At 29.2% G+C, this 23,415-nt stretch overlaps 2 protein-coding genes, 1 long non-coding RNA gene and 1 pseudogene across 4 annotated transcripts; 1 reads left to right on the plus strand and 3 right to left on the minus strand.

Annotated features, from left to right (window-relative positions):
- Positions 1–2,301: 2,301 nt before the first annotated feature.
- Positions 2,302–3,350, minus strand: LOC113375194 (annotated as a pseudogene).
- A 3,297-nt stretch (positions 3,351–6,647) lies between these two features.
- On the plus strand, positions 6,648–8,890 carry LOC113377521 (COP9 signalosome complex subunit 2). The gene is made up of 9 exons (XM_026617873.1): positions 6,648–6,781; positions 6,855–7,049; positions 7,124–7,249; positions 7,433–7,600; positions 7,664–7,838; positions 8,001–8,139; positions 8,204–8,394; positions 8,514–8,727; positions 8,797–8,890. The coding sequence occupies exons 1-9, from the start codon at positions 6,728–6,730 to the stop codon at positions 8,867–8,869; spliced, it is 1,335 nt and encodes a 444-aa protein (XP_026473658.1). The 5' UTR covers positions 6,648–6,727; the 3' UTR covers positions 8,870–8,890.
- Positions 8,891–9,061: 171 nt separating this feature from the next.
- Positions 9,062–14,306, minus strand: LOC113375195 (myrosinase 1-like). The gene is made up of 9 exons (XM_026615141.1): positions 14,189–14,306; positions 11,313–11,446; positions 11,100–11,233; positions 10,775–11,032; positions 10,067–10,345; positions 9,852–9,999; positions 9,506–9,789; positions 9,282–9,388; positions 9,062–9,209 (listed from the first exon to the last, which is right to left on the minus strand). Exons 1-9 carry the CDS (start codon positions 14,269–14,271, stop codon positions 9,062–9,064), a joined length of 1,575 nt encoding a protein of 524 aa, XP_026470926.1. The 5' UTR covers positions 14,272–14,306.
- On the minus strand, positions 12,360–13,624 carry LOC113377522. 2 transcript variants are annotated; one of them, XR_003367104.1, is made up of 7 exons: positions 13,411–13,624; positions 13,227–13,346; positions 13,105–13,142; positions 12,914–13,026; positions 12,684–12,839; positions 12,463–12,607; positions 12,360–12,381 (listed from the first exon to the last, which is right to left on the minus strand). It is a non-coding gene; the product is annotated as an uncharacterized LOC113377522 (long non-coding RNA). The 2 variants fall into 2 exon arrangements; XR_003367103.1 differs by having other exon boundaries at positions 13,105–13,346; positions 13,411–13,622.
- Positions 14,307–23,415: the final 9,109 nt, after the last annotated feature.

Here is a 23,415-nt window from a genome sequence, read left to right on the forward strand (position 1 = left end):
ATTTATTGGATTTATTGTTCGGAAAAGAAACATATATCAATTTATTGAAAAAATCCAGGACTTGTATATTAATGTGTATATATATATATATATATATATATATATACATATACATATATACATACATAATTATATAATATATTTGTACAAGTTTTATCTTCTATTTCTATTTATTTTGATTTATATTAAGTTTATTTTTATATTTGTACAAGTCAATTTTAATTTTGTTTACACCTCATAAATAATAATATTACCGCTTATAAAAGCGAAATACCGATATCGAATTTTTTCATCGGTATGCATTTCTTACATATTGTTTCTTCAAAATAATAGGATTGCAGTTACATATACACCGTATAAAATGAATTTAATATTAAAAGATAAATTTTATTACAGATCCAACAGTTAGCAAATATAGTGTCTGTATGACGTTTGGTGAAAAGTTTTCTTTTTATTTCAGAACTGATAATTTGTTTTTTTTTTCTTTATGAATTGAAGGTACATACAACATTTAGAAAAATATATGATTGATTTGTCTAATATTAAGAATACTTAAATATAAAGTCTATATCATTTTAATAAAATCATTACATATTCTAAAAAAAAATCTATGCATCTACATGTAGTGTGTTTTGTTTAAAATACCAATGAGCCGAAGATATTGACATTTTTAAAACCCCTAAGGATTGCCGTACACCAGTGATTCCCAAACATTGATGGGCTATGTTATAGGATTTCTAGAAACTTCATGAAAACTAATTTTTCAACTTTTAAAAGTTGTTTTGTTCCTAAAGAAATGTAAATCATAAGTTTTAAGAATAAATCACTATTAAATTGTTATCAAAACATTAAAAGTAAATTTCAAAAACGTGTAATAAAAACCGGAATCCCAAATTAATTTTATGCCGGGTACTATTAGCGTTACACGCGGGTGTACAGGCTCTGATTGTTCAATTTTTCAATTAGTTACACAAATTTGATCTGAACAATATTTGCGGTATTAGAAGAAAAAACAATCGAACAAAACGCACTACCCGAAAACATCAATTGAAAACATATTTTATCCTTTTTAGCTCTAATACTAAATATTATTTGGCATCAATTGTTCTACATTATGTGGTCTAAGCAGGTTATAAAAACTTTTATTTTTGACATTTTCAAAAATTGAAGGTATGATGACGCTACCGCGAGGTCCTTACCGGAACGGTACTTTCTTAATAGACCGATAATAAAATATCATATAAAAAAATTATAGCTTTGTGAAAACATGTTAGTCGAATAGTTCGCTGGCTCTTAGACATTAGGCTCTAACACTATTTAGCTTTACCTTAAGCTTATACATTTTTTAAATAATGTGTATTTCTTTTTGATTATCAATAAATCATTAGGAGCAAAAATTCCACTTTCAGTATTATTTTATTTTTTTCCCATTTGGTTACATTTGAGCAATCGGTTTCGGTTTCTTCACAAAGCCATTTCTTGATGACTGTATTTAGCCAGTTGAAATTTGGTAACGTTAATATAATTATAGCAATTTTTATGATAAATTTAAGTAACCATAATTTTTAATTTCAAAACCGGAACGGAAACTTGTAGTTAAACAAATCCGAGACAAACAAGGCGCTAAATAAATATTAATATGATTTTAAATATCAATCACTATTTAAGAATACAATAATCAAGATCAGTATTTTTTAACTAATCTATTTTTTTTGCTGATTTTTGTTATTTTGTAACTTCAATATTATTAAAGTTAGATATTTAAACCCTTTAATTTAAGTTCATAGTTCATCATAAGCATTCTCATCCCATAGGATAGGGCGGGGCACAAAGATCCATTTTGACTTTTAGCAATTATGCTGTAAAAACCAAACCAACTACATTGTGACATAACACATAACAAATAACTATCTAAGTGTGTTCAGTAAAATTCCCAGTTTATGCAAAATTGTAGAAATAGTTTTTTCTGTTTTTAAAATATCTGTCACATGGCCCTTTTTACCCCCATAGGCAAAGAAAAAAGTTTACCATTTTATTTTAATTTTTGATAGAATAATGAATATGCTATTCAATAAATGCAATGCAGTTCAATTATTAATTGAACTACAAAATTAAAAATTATATTCTAAATATATATTATTAAAATCAGTAAAAAATAAATCGTTATTAACTCCGACTACTATAATAAATCTTGGTTTTATTTATTTATTTATTTGATGCCAATCTGTGTTTTTTGTAGATATTTCTAGTTAAATCATAATCAAGCTCATGTTTTCATTAAAACAACTATTACAAAATTGTTCACAAACAATTATTACAAATAAGGTAAATATAACTTCTGTTTGAAATAATTTTAATGTAATGATGATCTTTTCCTAACAATTCATTATTGCACAAAATATCAACCTGAAATAATTAACTATTATTATATATATATATATATATATATACACATATATCATAAATAACTTACATCTCTATTTAAAATTTTTTTAGCAACAAACTTTTTCAGGTGGGTGATTGTTGCTTGAGCTGAGCATCTAATAAATCTACGTTTTAAGGTTTTAAAATTAGTGCTCATACATTCTAAACAAACATTAACTTGTTCGTCTTGCCTATGAAATCGGTTTCTATATGAACATCTGTAGTTGACAGTTGTTCATCGGGTTCCCCTGGTACAGGAGGTAAGTCTTTAGGAAAAGGTAGACCCCTCAGCCGATAAAAATCACGCTCACGTTTATTCTCATCTTGAAATATACAAGTGTTAAAAATATTTCTGATAAAAATATTAATCATTCTTAGTGCAAATAATTAGACTTACTTTCCTGGAGATCAGGGACCAATTTGAAAACTATATCTTGCATAGTTCTATCAAAACTTATGTATTGCAGGGGGTGCGACTGATGTATCACAATAGTACATGTTGGACACGAGTTATTTTCCTCTAGATGCTTTACTAAACAACTTTTACAAACTGTAATTGCAAAACAGTATTAAAAAATTTAAATATAATAACTAAAATTATAAATAATAATAACATACATGTATGAAGACACTCCGTTACAGTTGTTGCATCTATAAAATATCCCCGGCAAATTTTACATGTAATGTGATTATTTAGAGTCTTCAATTTAATTTTGCGCTCCATCATCATGTTTTAAGAACAACACATTTCAAAACAAAGTTACTCTTGATATATGTAATATTCAAGTCACTTCATAACTCGTAAAGTATAATTTTCCACACATATTTGACACACGTTCCGAGTCATAATGATAATAAACTTAAAAATAATATGTTACCGAAACTATTGAATAAAAATAAAGTGACAGCGATCACAGCAGAAAACATGTACGAAGCATTAAATAAATTTGACTTTAGTTTGGATTTGCACAATAATGCCAACATGAACATGATAACCATAGATACAAGTAGAATAAATAGATCAAGATCACAAACACGGCCGCTAATCAAAAACCATAAATGAATGAGTGTCAATTTTCTTTATTTTAATTGTTTTAATGCGCAATTAAAAAATATATACAACTCTAAATTTTCGAATAATCAAATAATTTTTCACTCAGTTTTTTTATACTGAATTTCTATACATATTTTTCTGATCTTATATATATATATATATATATATATATATATATATATACACATAGATAAATAAGCATATATACAGGGCCGGTCCTGGGGTCCTTAGCGCCCGCATGCAACTTTTTTTCTAGCGACCCCCCTCCTATTAATCTTAACTCTTTTAACAGTTTGTCAATAAAATTATATAAATATTCACATATTTTTTAAAAATTATTTTTAATTATTATGGATTTAGTACACAAAAAATTATATATATATATGTATAATATAAAAGCGTATAAAATACATTGATTTTAAAATTATTTAGAAAATCGAGGAAATTTGCGGGGTGATTATAATCAAATATTTTTAAAATTTCAATTATTTTTAACGTATGTGCAATATTAATATTTGGGTTTTGGAACATTTTACTTATTCATTATGCAATTTATTCTATTGAGCTAAAAAAAACTAGCTTTTCATTTTCAATCATAATACTCGTATTTCATGTTGGATTTTTTAAATTTAATTTAATTTAATTTTTTCATTATTCACATTATCCAAAATTGCGTCGTAAACTTCTCCTTATTGATATCGTAAAAGCCGAATTGTATTTAGTCTTGCTTTCCCGTCATATTCAGAGTATCAGGTTTTAAAGTTAAATTTTTAACGTATTTTAGAAGTATTGTCTAAAAACCAGTAAAAAATGCATTTCTTGAACTATATTGGAAAGTAGATTAAGCAATAAACAGAGCTATTATTCACTAATTTGCAGAGTTATTAATCGGTTAATTGTTTCTACTGATATCACATTGCAAAATAAATATGCTTTTTGTGTCTCCGTATCCCTAGTTAAGTTAGAACGTTTATTATAATTTATTAAGTATTCTAGATTTATATAAATAAAAACTATAAATAATATATTATAAATTTATTTTCCAAAACTCGTTGCATGCAAGGCAGGACCGGCCCTGTATATATATATATATATATATATAAAAATTAATTAGTTTAAATGTTCCAATTATTAATAGCCTGGTTATCACAGTGTAATAGTGTCGTGTATTTTTGTATAATTAATTCTGTAAGTACTTATATATAAGTTATAACTTTATATTATTGCCTCCTACATCATATAAAATCTTTTAGTTTTCCACTGAATGACGGTCTCGATGAAGACCGAAACGTATGGATAAATAAAGTATTTAAAAACTTTTTTTTTCTTTACTTGGTGTTACTGCCCGATTCTAAATAACTCATCAAAATATATATCAACACCAAACTCACATATTTCAATATATATATATATATATATATATATATATATATATATATATATATATATAGATAGATAGATAGATACTTTATTCAAATTTAACATTTACAATTTAAGTCAATACAATTATACTATAATATAACTAAATTAATATCAGTTATGTTTATGAACAACTCTAAGATTAACCTAATGACAATTAATATTTATCTTGTATTAAAAAATTCATTAATTGAATAGATAGGTTGATCTATAAGATGTTTTTTAACGGCAGCATTGAAACCATTCCTGATATATATATATATATATATATATATATATATATATACTCTTCTTTTATCTATGCACATATATTATATTATATATTTACATATATATATAATTTTTTTTATTTTTTCTTCTGGTGTGGTATATATCAAATTTTTACTTGTCATTTTAAATCTATTATATTTTAAATTTAATCTTTTTATCCTATCTTATGCCGCGTCTCCACTGTTACGAATCCGTGCGGCGAATGGTGCGTCACGAACAAATTTGCGCAGCGGAGTGATACTGTGCGAACGCACGAATTCCCTTTAAATTTGTCCACTGCGCATGTCCATAGCGCACTTTTTTCTTCTTTTTTTGTTTGAAAATGGGAGGGGGGGTTATTTTTAGAATTACGTACCCTGCCGAACATGGTCGAAGCGACACGAAAATTTCAATAGCTTGCGTTCGCGGCGCTCGCTCCCGCCGCGAGCAACCCGACGCATCGGGCTGCCGAGAATACCCGAACCGACACTAATGGATTAGCGTCAAAGCGCGGATCAAAAATGTAAATAAGTAAGCAGTCATTAAAATTGATGTACTAATTATAATTTTATCTAACTATTAGTATAGGAAATACATCGGTAATTAAGTTATAGATATGTTGAAATATATGTATATCCAACTAAAATATATTTTGGTAGACTTTATTTATCATATTTCAGAGTTAATTTTATATCATCATGATATTATCATGTATATATATATATATATATATATATATATATATACTCTTACTACTTATATGACGTATCATATATTTATTATTCAAAATAAATTAAATGTTTCAAAAAAAAATGGTAATATTGTATTATTTGCAATTACGCTAAATATCATTTAAAATCTTATTAATATGCAGACTGAATTTTTGCTCAAAGTCTTTTCTGACAAGTATTTATATTTAGAACAGAAGTAATAATTTTTATTCAAAACTGATAATTGTTGGTCAGCCTGCCTCTGTATTCGTATACGTTATTTCTTTGAACTTGTACGTAAACGTTGATCTGTGCTACGGTATAAGTTCAATTGTACAGTGAAGGCATTAAGATATTTCATCGAATCCTCAATTTTGAAAATGAATATGCGTAGAGAAGATGTTATACTTCTTTACACTTCTTATAATTGAACTGTATCAAGAAAAAAAATATTATGGAATCCTAAAAATTTCAAATGTATCAAATTGCTCGCAGTGTGCGTCGCGCACAAGAGCCAACGCATGCGTGCGTCGCGAACAGGATTCGCCGCACGGATTCGTGCAGTGGGGACGCAGCATTATATGTTTACTTATCTATGCTTCTATGGCTTTTATGCTAGTCTCCATAGATAAGTAAACATAAATCAGATCTTATACTTATCCATAGATCAGATCAGATCTTATGCTTATTTATCTTGTAAACTTCGTGTGCTTATTTATCTATGTTGTACAACTTGAACATTTGCAGATTCTATATTATTTTTCATGTTGGTACTTTGCATCGGCTTTTATTATTTATTTGACGTTTCGGAAAAATACGACTAAAATATCTTTAACACTCTATTTAAATTTAAATAAGTATTTTATTTAAAATGTCGGATGGCGATGATGATTTCATGTGTGAGGAAGAAGAAGATTATGGTTTGGTAAAAACAAAATATAAATCTGTATATAAATTTCCTTCTTTAACCAATAAAAAGAGTTCGTTCTGTTTTTAAGGAATATTCAGAAGATAGTAATTCTGAGCCTGATGTCGATTTGGAGAATCAGTACTATAATAGCAAAGCCCTCAAAGAAGACGATCCTGATACTGCATTATGTAGTTTTCAAAAAGTGTTAGATCTTGAAGGTGGTGAGAAGGGTGAATGGGGCTTCAAAGCACTCAAGCAAATGATTAAAATCAATTTTAAACTTGTATGCTATAAATATATTTTATATATATATATATATATGTACATTTACTATATAACTTATAAATACTGTTTCAGAACAACTATAATGAAATGATGATAAGATACAAACAGTTACTCACATATATTAAAAGTGCAGTGACTAGAAATCATTCAGAAAAATCTATTAATTCGATATTGGATTACATTTCCACATCTAGAAATGTGCGTATGTATATTTTAAGCTTCTCTATTTTCATTGGAAAAGTAATTTGTATATACATGTTTGAAAACACACACATGAACACACATATGAAAATATATATATATATATATATATATATATATATATATATAGGTATTATTATTAGAATTTTATGTTATTAACTCATTCATAAATTTTGTAAGATGGAGCTATTACAAGACTTTTATGAAACAACATTAGATGCTTTAAAAGATGCCAAGAATGACAGACTATGGTTTAAGACAAATACAAAATTGGGAAAACTGTATTTTGATAGATCTGATTTCACAAAATTAGCGAAAATTCTTAAACAATTACATCTTTCTTGCCAGGTACTGTAAAATAATAAATTTGTAGTTTATTTGATTTCATAAAACAAAAACTTCTAATTTCAGACTGACGATGGTGAAGATGATTTGAAGAAAGGTACTCAGCTTCTTGAAATATATGCTTTGGAAATTCAAATGTATACAGCTCAAAAAAATAATAAAAAGTTGAAGACTCTTTATGAGCAGTCATTGCATATTAAGTCTGCAATTCCTCATCCATTAATTATGGGTGTTATAAGAGGCAAGTATATTTGTTATTGATTAAAAATTAAAATTTCTAAGTAACTAAGTAAGTTAGCCAAGTGTATATTGTCAAAGCCTGTATCTGAATGAATTAATTGCTGTACTGTATTATTTGACTTTTTGAATCATTATCAATAAATATATGAAACTTGATTATTAGAGTGTGGAGGCAAAATGCATTTACGAGAAGGAGAATTTGAGAAAGCTCATACGGATTTTTTTGAAGCATTTAAGAACTATGATGAAAGTGGATCACCAAGAAGAACTACTTGTTTGAAATATCTTGTTTTGGCTAATATGTTTGTATTCGTATATTATCTTCATTTAAGCTTTGATAATATTTTCAAAAATATTTGATTTAAGGTTAATGAAATCAGGAATTAATCCATTTGATTCACAAGAAGCAAAACCATATAAAAATGATCCTGAAATTCTTGCTATGACAAATCTAGTTGTTTCCTATCAAAATAATGATATTAATGAATTTGAAGCAATTTTAAAGCATAATAGAAACAATATAATGGATGATCCATTCATTAGAGAGCATATTGAAGGTATTTTTATTGAAATATTTATCTTTCGCATCTCACATTGTATATTTGAGTATGTGAAAATAGTTGAGTACCAAACTAAAGTTTCCAAATTCTATTAATAATTTTTTTCTTTCTTGTAGATTTGTTGCGAAATATTCGCACTCAAGTATTAATTAAGTTGATTAAACCTTACACTCGCATACACATACCATTTATCTCAAAAGAACTGAATATTGATACTGAAGAAGTTGAAAGTTTATTAGTGTCTTGCATTTTGGACAGTACAATTCAAGGCAGAATAGATCAAGTAAATCAAGTACTAGAACTTGATAAAGAATCTAGATGTGCAGCGAGGTATTTTCACATTATTTTAAACATTATATTTTTTATAATATAAGGTATTATCACACATCTTGATTTTAGATATAATGCCTTGGATAAATGGACAAATCAATTAAATTCCCTGCACCTTGCTGTGGTGAATAAAATGGCATAAGCTTAGTATAAATGATTTTATTTTTTTAAGAAAATGTAATTAAATTCATTAGCAATTAATGTTGTAATATAATTATTGATTTCTACTAATGTTTATTCTTTAGTTATATTTCAATCATATTTCACTTTCAATATAAATTCACTTTTCTTATTTTTAAATTAGATTTTATTGATCCATAGTACAATTGATATGTCAGTTAAATGAATAGATATGATCTATCAAACAATCCTTTGGTATTTTTCGTGTACTTATTATTTTGTTATATGTTCTTGATGATTCTTTTGGTATTCTGGTTCTTTCTGGATCCGTGATGTTTACGTAATATATACCAAAACGCTCTCTAGAAATGAATATTTATGAAAATATCTTATACATATACTAAGATGTTCCAAACAAATTTAAGAGTTCTTACGTGAATCCACGAAGCCATTCAAAATTGTCTATAATGCTCCATAGAGCATAGCCTTTAACATTGCAGTTATCAATAATTATGGCTTTGAGCATTTCATTCAAGTAACTCTGGAATGAAGATTAAACAGAAATTAATAATGAATTGGAATGGAAAATATTACTTTAATTTTTTAGTTACTTCAAGTATGTAATCAATAAATTAAATCATAAAATGAGTCTACTGACACAAATGTAATGAACTCGATCATGATCATCCAATTGACCATGATCTGAGTATCCGTTTTCGGTAACTATTATTTCAATTCCAGGGTATTCATTTTGAACCCATTTTAAAAGTTTTCGAAATCCTTCTGGAACAACTTTTAACCAAGATGATGCTGCACTGGGCCATGAGGGGTCCGATTCTAATTTTACTTTCTGATCAGTATACCAGGTGTTCGGCTTTCCTGAAATTGCATTGGATGCTAGGCGAGATGTATAATGGTTTAATCCAAGAAAATCAGCAGTGCCTAGGAAAAAAATGTCCATTATTCAGGGTTATTAATATTTTCAATTAAAAATGGTAACTTACCTTTAATATGATCAATCATTGCTTCATCCATTACTGGCAGGCGAGATCGAATTCTATGTTGCTCATCACTAGCTTTTTGAATATTGTCGATCATTACCTTAGGATAATTTCCTCTCTTTGAAAAAATGGGATGTGCATACCATCCGATCTAGGTATAGTAATAAAGGCATTCATTATCAATTATTTTTAATGTATGATACAAGACAATTTTTTACCATAAATTGCATTGCTCGTTCTGCAGCTTCAATGTCTTCGCTTGTATTCGTTTTCGGGTAAAAGTAGTTCTGCACAAGAGTTATACCAACTCTTCCTTTCTGTTTTGCTTTAAATTCAATCTCATATACCCTATAAGCGTTCGCGTGAGATATAAGAACATGATGCGCACACAAGTATTCGCCTACTCCGTAACCTTCTATCATGGGAGGCGCGCCCATGTTTACGTAACCATTTAAACATTGTTCAGTCGGTTCGTTGAAAGTTATCCATGTCTTTACCTATTAAAGGCCAAGTACTAGTAAAATGAAATTACTCAAGATGTTTCACATGTTAATAGTGATTTACCATACAACTTTACTTTATATATACTTATATAATTATCTACATTTTATTCCTTCCTTCAGCATAATATATAATTGATTTAATATAAGTCTTATGCAAACTTTATATATGTTAATATAAAATCTATATATATATAAGCCTTTTGAGTTTGACAAAAAGTTTATTGATGTAGCGCCCAATCATTGTAATTCAACATATAATAAATAATAATTGTAGAATAGTGTGAGAGGTTTGCCATTGCCATATCACAATGCAGTGCCCGAAATGGACTATTTTCAATATGAATCATATTTTAGATCTATATTTTTAAGTCCTAGGACCCATTATATATATATATATATATATATATATATATAAATTCTTACTCGATCGCCCAAACGTTGAAACATCAAACGCGCATAGTCTGTATAGTACGTGGCTATGAGCGGATTTATAAAGCCTCCAAATTCTTGTAAAGGCTGTGGAACATCCCAGTGGAATAGAGTCACCATCGGTTCAATACCGTTTCTTAGTAATTCGTCTATTAAATCAGAATAATATTGGATTCCTTCCTCGTTAATTACGGATGCGTCACCAGTGGGAAGCACTCGTGACCACGATATGGAAAAACGATAAAAATTGACCTGCTCAAAAGTATTTGTTAAATGAATTTAGTATTTGAAAAAAATAGTAATAATTATTTTTCATTACACCAATAGTTTTGAGTGCAGCCACATCTTCTTTAAATTTGTGATAAGAATCACAAGCGACATCAGCGTTTGTAAGATCGGTTACTAAATCTGGCTTGGAATGTATCAGTCTATCCCAGATATTTTCTCCCTTTCCTAATAAGCAAAAGTGAGCTTATATTAAAAATGTATCGAATATCATACAAGTCTTTACTGTTCAATAGATTTAACTAACCACTTTCATTCCATGCTCCTTCAACTTGAAACGCAGCAGTAGCACAACCAAATTGAAAATCTTCTGGAAATGCAAAATCTGACTCTGTTACTTCATCAAACTGGGTAATGATTTCATTCCCGTGGCACCTGTCACTAAATATTTATGAATATGTATCTAATATATATATATATATATATATATATATATATATATATATATATATATACCATTTATACATTTCCTTATTAATAATCATTTACTTTTTTTATTTGAAATGTGATGTGACATAACATCGAAATATAATAAATCACAAAAATATTATAATATATATATATTATATATATATATATATATATATACCCAGTAAACATGCGATATGGCCACAACATCGTGGCAATATTTTATTTAGGTCGTGTGACATGCGGTTCCCATATTCATTGTCCTCGATATTTAATGGATACGGCCGCAAATTTATGTAACTATCGAACAACTATCGAGGTTCGGTCTCTGGCGCACGTGGCGTTCGTGATACATGAAAATCGACGTTGACCCACATATGTTTGTTTATTATGATAAGACCGTCTGACGTAAGGCGTTCACCCCAGTCATGACGTCATTGGCGAATGAAAACGATTCGGTCATGACGTCATACAAAATGGCGACTCATGACGTAATAGCACCTGAAAGTGATGACGCAATGCAATTAATATTCTTTTCTGTACGAATAAGCATTTATTTACGTGAATAATAAGAAATTTTACAATATTTAAATATTACAAATTAGAATTGTAGTTTTGAAATTATAAAATTTTAACATGAACTATACTAGAAAACTTTTTACAAATTATTCAATCTTAACATATTAATAACAGTATATTTAATGAAAATTGTTGTATATCTAATGAACGTAATTCTATTTTTGGGGCGTGAAGTGTGAAGTGTTGCATAAGTATTCTATCGCCACTTCCTTATACATCAAACAGCCTGCCTATTTTTCATTATTTCATTCTATCGCCAGTTCATTGCATCAAATGCCAGGATACAGATTATGCACATATGACATACTGCCCCAAATTTTGGAAGTTTTCTAAAACAAATTCAAACATAATGTGATTTACTGTATATAATATAATATATATATACAGCTACCATATGTGTAGCTACCTACATGTTCAGTGTACAAATCTCCATCATCTTAAAGTCGCTTTTACACATACATTTTTAACACTGACTGATTTCATTCTATCGCCAGTTCATTACATCAAATGCGAGGATACAGGATATTCATATATGATGTACTTCTTGGAAGTTTTCTAAAACAATTTGAAACATAATGTGTTTTATTGAATCTAATAATATATATACCACTCCATATGTGTAGCAACTTACATATTCAGGAGACAAATCTAAATCGTCTTCGAGTCGCTTTTGCACATACATTTTTTTTAACCTGATTGAATTCATTATATCTTCAGTTCATTATACATCAATACATCAATCAAGTTCATGCATATATGACATACTGTTCCCAATTTTAGAGGTTTTCTAAAACAATTATAAATATAATGTATTTGTTACCAAATAATATATATACAGCAACTATATATGAATCAACTTACATATTAAGAAGATAAATCTCCATTATCTTCAAGTTGCTCCTAAACATACATTATTTGAGCCTGTCTAAAGATCTGTATATTGTTCATCGTTTCATTCCAATTTTGTACGACTTCTGAAATAAATATGAACATGGCATACGTGTTTGCTGTTTATATATATTTGTATAGCTATTATATTTGTAGTGACTTACATATTCAAACAATCATTCTCGATCCGCTTCTCAACCGACTAATTTAAGAGATTTAAGAAGTGAGGTTATGTCGAACACATGGATATGTTAATGTCTTAATTTAGTAAAATAATTATTTTAACCTTGATAAACGATCCTTATTATTGTCCTCAGATTTTGTAAGATATGCTATTTGGTTACCTCCTTTGTCATCTAAAGAAATCGACATAAAATAACGTTTCTTCATCCCAGGATATAATGCACTAAATGGAATTCAAAATCGTGAAGTAATTACATATCTATATAAATAATATATGATATACTTACAGTGTCATTTTTCTACACTTTTCTACAATTATCATAAACAAGTTGCTTAACTAAACGAATGTAATTATTATACTAAAGAAAATATAACTTGATGCATGATAAATTCGTGACATATTGCGCCATTTTGTAAGCGGTTAGTTTAGCTTTCGTCAAAGAAACAGTCGGTTCCACCAGTGGCCACGGCGCGCTGATGTAAAGCTTTCTTTGTATTGTCACACACACCAACACACAACGCACACAACGCACACAACGCAGCGCACGACGCGTTTGCTTCACGCCGTGTGACGTCATTGATTATGCTTTGCATGTGTGCTAACACACACCAGCGCACGACATGTATCTCACATGAAATTCAACGATGTCATTACCCCCGACAGCGCGTGTTTATGTCTCGTGAGACAACTCAATGCGAGCTTTGCGTGTATTGTAACACACACAAGCGCACGCAAGTTTAAAATCCTCTTGTGGCGTAGATTCGATAACCGCATTATAATAACGATGTCGATATTATAGAAGATCACATCGCGTGTTTACTGGGTATATATTATATATATATATATATGTATCTAATATATATATATATATATATATATATATATAATATATATATAATGAAATGTAAAAAAGCCCTTTGGGATAGGAAATGAATCGAATATATATTCAATAAGAACTGCTTTCATTGCGTATATTATTTGCTGTGTATAGTTCTGAATTAAAATGTAAAAACTATAATATAAAGTGCTATTTATAAACGTATGTACGATAGCTTGTAACTTACCAAACTAATCCAATAGTGCTTAAAACAATCGTTATTTGTAATAACATTTTCACTAATATATGACAAGCATCTTTGGTTAGCATTTGTTTTTAAACTGAGATAACACACTTGATAAATATATTTATCAACTCTGCTAGCAAAACAAATGCTAACCACTATTATTTAATCATCAAAACGATTTGTGCACAGAAGCGCATTTTAATTAATTGCGATCGATGTAAGTGAAATTTATTCATTAAGTAAAATAGGTTTTACTATGCATTCCGAGCGAATAACACACAATATTAGGAGGGCATTATGTGGTCTTTTAATTTTCTCTTGTTATTAATTATTATTAGTTATGATGTTCTTTTGCAAATAAGTTTATTGCTAATAAATTTTATATGTATTTTTTGTGTTTTTCCTGCCATGGTTTGATTACGGTTAAGTGTCGAAAGATTTAGAATAAAAAAATTGTTTTATGTATTATATATTATGTATATGAACTATTATGTATTTATTGTAATATTTTATGTTATCACTTCTTCATTAAAATAAGTTTGTAATTTTAAGTTGTAAGTTGGTACCAACTATATAAAATTTTTATAAATCGGCCCTTATTCGTACCATAAGGGCCGAATCAGGTAAAACTGATTATTATTGAGCGGGAGTTAGTCATGATTGAACCGCCAACGAGTGCAGACTAAAATATCAACACTTAACCATGTAAGTTATAATCTATATATATATATATATATATATATATATATATATATATATATATATATATATAAGTTATGTGTATAATATAAAAATGAATCGCAAAATGTGTTGGTAAGCGCATAACTCAACAACGCCTGAGACCAATTTTGCCAATTCTTTTTTTAAAATGTTCGTTGAAGTCCAAGGATGGTTCTCACGGCGAGAAAAATTCGAATAATTGTCAAGAAAATCCTAAAAACAGCCCTTTTCTTTTTCACATATAAACGTTTTCTAACTAAAACGTAGAATCAATTTGAGCTTTATTGCTATCGGTGTTGTATAACGTGTCCTAGGAACAATATTAAGCTACATATGAAAAAGCGTTTTTTATTTCGTTCGATATTTAATTGTTGTATTTGAAGTCATCTACCGGCGAGGTGTTATCTATTATATAAAAATAAGTTAGGTTTTCTTTCCTGACGATATCACTCCAGAACGCACGAACCGATTTCGAAGATTTTGCATTCGTTGGAAAGGTCTCGGGCTCCGTGAGGTTTATAGCAAAGAAAATTGAAGAAAAAAATCCAGAAAAGCGGAAAAATTGTTTTTCACATGCAGCGTCATATCGGATACTTAGCATGTACTACAAACCAATATTTTAAGTAGACGGCACCGGTAGATAAAGATACATTGTTTGACACCTACTTTGATTAATTACTCTTACCAACGACTTTTGCCGATTTGTAGACTCTCAATTAGCTTTTATTGAAAATGTTTTCCCAAACGTTATGGAGAATTATCAGAATTATGCTTGGTTAAGCCAACGAGCAATTCTTGCCGCAAAGAATAATGATGTACACGCACTGAATTTCACCATTCAAAAATTCCAGCAATCAAAAATTGCTGGCGATTTGGTGACATACAAATCCATTGATTCCATAACAAATCCCGATGATGTAGTAAATTATCCAACGGAGTTTTTGAACTCTCTGGAGTTACCAGGATTTCCACCACATAACTTGCAACTCAGAGTTGGTACAGTTATTATAATATTGCGTAATTTAAATCCACCGCAACTTTGCAACGGTATTCGACTTTCGGTAAAAAGACTTATGCCGAATTTGATTGAGGCAACCATTATTAACGGAAAGTACGCAGGTGAAAATGTATGTATTCCTTGAATACCAATGATTCCGACTGGTCTTCCGTTTGACTTCAAACGATTGCAATTTCCAGTTCGCCTTGCGTTTGCAATGACAATTAACACGTCGCAAGGCCAATCGCTTAGTGTTTGCGGGATAAATTTAGAAAATCATTGTTTTTCACATGGGCAGTTATACGATGCGTGTTCACGAGTTGGGAAACTATCCGCTTTGTTTGTGTTAACGTCAGACTAAAAAACAAAAAATGTGGTTCGCCAAAAAGCACTTCAATGAAACAGATAATTTGTGGACACGTATAACTCTTCGATTCAGTATTTACTTTGGATTTTCTTTCATTTACTTAGAGAAGTTCAACTAAAAAGCACATTATTTTTGTAATTGAAATAAATTCATCACTGTTGTGTAATGAAATAAAATTTTTCCTTTTCAAATATAAAACAAAAAAAATTCTTCATCTTTCTCACGAAACCATCTGGTGGCGAAACGGAGTTCGCCGGGTTTGCTAGTATTTTATATATTCCATGGGGTTTTATAGTGCTCAAAATAAGCTATAAAATGTGTACTGTTAAGGGTCTTTTTTTTAAATTTAAATCATATAGTTTGATAGTGTAAATTTACTAAATGGCACTATTATATAGTGCCATTTCCACCAAAATTAAAGTTAATCGTATTTCATATAGAATTAACTTGGTTCAAGAGATTCCAAAATATCATGCAAATAAGTAATAATGTATATCGAATTATTATTAAAAAAATGTAATTTTGATATTATTACTGAAAACAATTAATATATATAGTACGCGATTATAAAAGTTATGGGCAACATTATTGAGGCAATTGGTGATATTGTACCTTTACCGCGGATACTATATATTAATTCTTTCTGAATTCGTTATACTATTTAAAATACTGCAATTTCCAATACGTATATCTTATGCTATAAATCACAAAAGCAGATGAATTTTGAAAAATCGATATTTTAGTCGTGAATAAACAAAAAACATCTATTTTTGATTACACATCTATTATACAACTACACATGTGTGACTAAAAACATTGTATAACCACTGGCATTAAAAAAATTGAGCTATTGGAAATGAATTTGTTCAATAAATTGTAGTGTATATTTCTATAATATACTATTTTATATAACATATTTCAATTTTTGTTTGTTTGATGGTTTTACGTGGCTGATTTGAATTTCACAGTATAATAAATTTATAAATGTATAAATAAATTTATTTAACAAGTATTAAGACTTGTTTGGAACCGGAGACCCATCATTTTATTTAGAGCAGTTCTACATTTAAAATCACCCATGTGGATGTATATACATTTCGGTATAGACTGTAGTGTAAAAAACATAATAATTTTTAACTAATTGTTAAATATCAGTGTAGGTTTTTAAAAAAATTGAAATTTTGAATTGTCTGTCAGGCTATATAGTTTAAAATAAAATGGATAAATCTTAAAAAGTGTTTATTTTTGCATATCAAGAAGAGAACCGGTAATTGATATCTATTCAATATATATATACACACTTGCAAAAAAAAATTATAAATAAATAGGTTTATCAAGATATCTCATAGAATAAATTCCGATCTTATTTAAAAGTGGAAACAAAATTTTTTTTTTAATTTGAAAATTTGCTTTATTTGACTTAAATACATACATTGATTTTTACATAAAGATACAAATTGTATACACCTATTCTGGGAATATCATTATACTATCATAATATAATATTGTTTGCATATATATATATAATTGTTTCAATTAGCTTATATAAGTATGAAAAGAGCTATTAAAAACATACTGCCATCAAGTGTTCCTACAACTAGTTAACAAAAGATAATTAAAATATATATTTACAACTAAATAACAATGTACAGATTATACTAAGTTATAAGAAATTTATAAAATTTGTTCAGTTATATTTGCTATGATTGTATTTACATGTGTTCTACAATTAGATTGAAAATTATTAGTGAGCTTTGTAATATATTCTGTTATGTATGGAATATTGATAGAATTATGAATTTTTTCATTTGATACATATCTTTTGGGTTTCTATTAATTCCCAATATTAATCGAATGTATTTATTTTGTAGTCTTTGCATTATTGCTAAATTAGTTTTTGTTGTGTTTCTACATACCGGAGATCCATATGTTAAAATTGGTCTTACTAATGATAAATATAGTAGTCGTTTATTGTGTATGTTAAGTTTGGAGTGAGGACCAATTATTGGATGTAGCTTATTCATAATAGCTATAGATAAGTTTGCTCTTGTTTTTATGTGTTCATTGAATTTTAGTTTTTTATCTAGTGTAATACCTAGATACTTTACCTTGTTAACTTAATTAAAGTTTACATCGCCTACATTAAGAGGTCCTTGCAGTATAGTTGCTTCTTTTAAAAGTGGAAACAAAATAAACATCATATGGATTAATTTCGTACTTTCCAGTATCAAAGTTTTTTCTGACTATTTCGAACATCCCATCCTCCCTGATTTTATTACCAAGATCATAATCAAGAAAGAAGCTGATGAACTAAATACCGGTCACCTAATGGACCATTATTAATACTTTCAGGGTTCACCTTTAATTAGTCAATATAAGGCGTCTTTTAAATGAAATATATTAACGATCCAATAATCCGTCTTCCTGCTGGTAATTATGAGTCGTTAGTACGAAAGTGCACATGCTGAAATATTGATACTTATTAACAGGGCCGGATTTAGAAATTTGGCGCCCCGGGGCAGTGACAAAAATGCCGCCCCATCCTTGAAATTTTACGAACTTTCGAACTTTTTTTTAAAGCAATCGCGCTGCTTCAGCTGCTAGGGTCAAATTATAGACGCGCGTAAGCGCCAAGTCGCAATCTAACGGATAAGCAATGTTACATAACTTATATAAATGTAAACAAAATGTATACTTATTATTATAATATTTTTAAAATATCTGATAATTTAATGTGCATATGTCTTATGATCACTTTTGCCCGCCAAATGTTTCTTTTTCAATTTTTTTTATTGGATCATCGAAACCGCTAAACCTGCCCCCCACAAATTTAAGCAGTTATTTATTCTGTAAATTTTTTTGAATATTATTGGACGCGTTTGTCTCAAAAACTGAATTATCATTTTTGGCATTTAGGCCCGTATCTTCAAAACAGTTGGACCTGCCTTGACCAATAACTAATCAACACGTCTCCTTATCAATAGAAATTGAATCATAAATCGGTTGATCCGTGTTCTTGAAATCGACTTAAATAATCAAAAAATATTAGATTTGTATTGATGGGGAGACGCGCTGATTAGCTTTTGGTTCAGGCAGTTACGAAAAATGGTAATTGAGTTTCGATATTTCTTCTCTTTTTTGCAAAAAGTTCATAATTTTCGAAAAATTTCAAAATACAAAAAATGTGTTTTAGAAGTCTTTTTTTTATATTTCAATAAAATTTAAAGCTCTTCATAAAATGTAATTTTTAGTACGGGATGTTTCAGTAATTTGTCTTAAGGCACAATGCCATAAGTCACTAGTTTAAATTTTTTTTCGACGCTTAAGCTTGGAAGTGCACAAATACGTTATTTTAAGAGGGCTCGAGAACTGACGAACATATTTTTCTTAAACTTTCAGCTTATTTACGGATCTTTATATTAGCCAAATTGCCAAATTTGACAAATTATTAACCAATTTGATAATTTACGTTCGGAGAGGGAGGCAAGGTAAAACAATAAATTTTAGTTATCGTTTATTTCAACCCAAATTTTGCACTGCAATCGTATTATGTTTTGTTAATTATATTTCATGAAATAAAAAATGTTGTTAAAAAAGCTGATTATATTGTATAGAATTTTTTTCTCACTATCCAAATTTTGCCGCCCCCCAAAATTTGCCGCCCTGGGCAGTAGCCCCGATTGCCCCTACTGTAAATCCAGCACTGCTTATTAAGTGGATTAAGAATCAGGGTGATGTCGGATGATTATCAAAATTAAATTAAAATTTCAAAATTTAACTTTCCGTAGGGTGAGTTATAGTAATTGCAAAAAATATCGAAAACTGAGCAATTAAATAAAATTTAATAATAAAATAAAATTTTGAAGGATGTTTGTGCTCGATCCAATTCCCCCTTCCAAATCTTTCCTCCCGTCCCTTTCGCACAAATGAAAAAAAAACGAACAGACCTCAGACGTACATTTCATAAAATTGCTCATTGTATCGCTAACATTTGATCGGTTCGGTTTACTTTGCATAGGCAGTATTATATAAAATATAATGTAAGGTAAGCGTACGCAATTCTTCGGTATTGTAAATTGTTCCGAGATATTTTCATTTCGTTCACAAATTAAGGAAACGGTCGGTAAACAATTTTATACATACAATACCACATCAAGTAGAGCGTTATTCACATAATTTCATAACAGTAAAGCTATTTCAAATTTTATACACTTAATTATTATGAACCATCATTGGCATGGTTTTGCGAGATCGATTGGGCTGTAAATTATCCTGTTTCATCGTTCGATCAAAGCCTCAATCGAAATAGGGCAATTTGCGTTTTTGGGACAGTCAGGTGTTTCCAAGTCCCATTGTAGCTCAGTGAGAACAGACAATATAGTGTTCATACCATCACATGTACTAATACCCATGTACTTCCTTTCAGCAGTGTTAAAATCAAATGTTTTAATAAAGTAATTGTAATTCCGCGTAAGTATTTAATAATTAAAAATTAAAATTAAAACTAGTTACTTGTAATTGCGCGTAAATCAAAGTGGTAGAGTGAAAACTGCAGTTTAAAAGCATGCTTTTAGCTTGGATCCACCACCTAGGAGTAACGGTAAGTGATATTTAAATAAATTAATTTAATGATCTTTTTTTTGTTTTATTGACTTTGTATGCGAGTAGATAAGCCATTTATAATACGCTTAAGTCTAATAACAATTCATTTAAACATTTCTCACTATGACTTCATAATATCTACATAGATGGTTTTACACTACTTATAATTTCTTGGATCATGTTCCTAAGTAAATACTTATTTCATCAAATATATCAAATTTTTGTTGTAAAATTTGTATTTATGATCAAATCAAGCAAATACAATGTTATTCTCAAAACTTTATTTTAAAAAACAAATGGAATTTTACCCATGTTATTTCCACAAGAAACTATGTTTGGAGTGCAGACTATTAAGAGCTAACTTTCGGAAATTTTTTTAGTCATTTTGGAGACATTTGAACCCCTGAAAGCAAAAATTTGAAAGTATCCATATTAAGAGTCACTTAATATAATAATATATATTATAACTAAGTTAACCTAAGTTATATATAACTGCACTTCAAAAAAAAAAAAATTATAACTGTAATGATATATTTTAGAAGCTGTGGGTATTAAAAGATAAATGCTTCAATTACAAGTCCAAGTAGTAGATACTTAAGAATTTTGTTTTAGTCCGATTTGCTAATTTTATGTTTTAAGTCATTTTGAATTGAAAACTGTAACAAAATCAGACTTTTCTTCGACGTTTTTCCGAAAACGGATTCACCGATTTTAAATTTTTAAAAGACGTTGGATGAGTCGTGTTAAGAACTTAAGTTGTTTAAGCGTTTAGAGATAATATATTGAATTATTAAATTCAAAACATGTTTATATCAAACTGGCCGAAGAACTCATATATGCGTTTTCCGAAAGCAGTTGTTACAGCCGAGAAACGCATATATGCTCACACCTAAAAACATGTCGATAGTCGAGGAACTCAATGTTAATAAACAAAACTGAATAGTTAATAAACAAATAAATATTGTATTTATCTTGTGAGAAATCTGTGTAAATAACTATAATATATATGTCCAGAAATTGTGTTAAAGTGCTAGAATTTGAGTTAGTGCACGAAACATGCTTTAGCAATTTTTAATGACTAAGGCGGCAGGATCTCGGCACTATGGTACGGTTCACTTCAAACCGTCCCGTCTTCAAAGGGCTAATTTGATTGGACAGAAAGACAAGAAACTTGTAAAATAAGAAGATAACAATGGAAAAAGCGTGACTAATCATAAGGAAAATCTTGGTTTGTGAGAGAAATATGTAAAGAAATTCGACGAATCGTAAGTAGCGATGTCAAGAACGCAGCAAAAGGCTTGAGATAAATAGGGCGAAAGAAGACTACGCACAAGAAAGTGTTTCGCTTTTGCGACTTAAGGGAAGCTCTTTCCAAAGACATTTTGAATGTGACGATGAGCATTCTTCAAAACAATTTCAAAACGAATTAATGCAGTGACCGTATCACTGAATACGGTCGATTGTATACTGCAAAGATTATGATACGAACTATCTACTAGGCGATTAGAAAATAAAATCGAGCAGCATAAGAAGGAAAACTAATTTTGATTTCTAAAAGAGGAAAACTATTGCCAAAAAGCCTTCAAGGTATAGATTGGATGTAAGCTCTCACGACAGTCAACATGAAAATTCAACATCACTAAAAAAATTGTTCAAGAGCTCGCAAGGGCTAAGAAAAGAAACCAGAAAAACCGAAACCTTTGGCTGAGATTCTATTTATTGCTAGTAATCAGGGCCATGCCTGGCCAGCGTGCAGTGCGTGCACACAAAAAGCGGCCGTAATAAAAAGCGGTCGCATTGAAAGTCCACTGAATTAAAAGGCGGCCAAACTAAAAGTCCGCTGAATTCATTCGGGGCCGTATTGAAAATCCGCTAAAGTTAAAAGACAACCGTTGTAAAATCGAATCAAAAAGCGGCTAATGAAAGTTTCGTTTCCAAATCATTAATAAGTGTATAAACTTGATGTAAGTGGCAACTTTGCCTTAAAGCAAGATGCATGATTTTTTCAACATGTGTAAATAATCGACTTAACTATAAAAAAATTATTATATATATATATATATATATATATATCATGAGTGCATTGCAATGTGAAAAGCTATCGCAGATTATTCAATTTTGCAGAAATTTTCTAAACATATGTTTAGAAAATTTGTGCAAAATTGATAACTAAAATATGTTAGTTATCTTTTATGAATGGTTTAAAAATTAAATATTATTGAATAAGAAATAAACGTAATTGAGAAACGACTCGATCGATCATTGACAAAAACTAATCAGCACGACTCTCAAATAGTAATTTTGTAATGGTTTTTGAATTTTCAAAATCGATTCACAAATTTAGGCTATAACGTGGACGAAAAATTTGACACTTTTGACAATTCTAAAAAAAAACGGCTCGTGAGGCAAAATTAACCAGCATGAGTGCTTATCGAATTTCATCGAGTTTTCAAAAAGGATTGCGCATTTCTAAGGAAACGTCCATGAAATTTTGCCTCACGTAAAAAAGTGCTGCTCATTTTTTCAAACTTTGATAATATT

The sequence above is a fragment of the Ctenocephalides felis genome, unplaced genomic scaffold, assembly GCF_003426905.1.
Source record: "Ctenocephalides felis isolate EL2017-DRISC unplaced genomic scaffold, ASM342690v1 CF-g0.4_SCAFFOLD_01886, whole genome shotgun sequence".
NCBI lineage: Eukaryota > Metazoa > Arthropoda > Insecta > Siphonaptera > Pulicidae > Ctenocephalides > Ctenocephalides felis.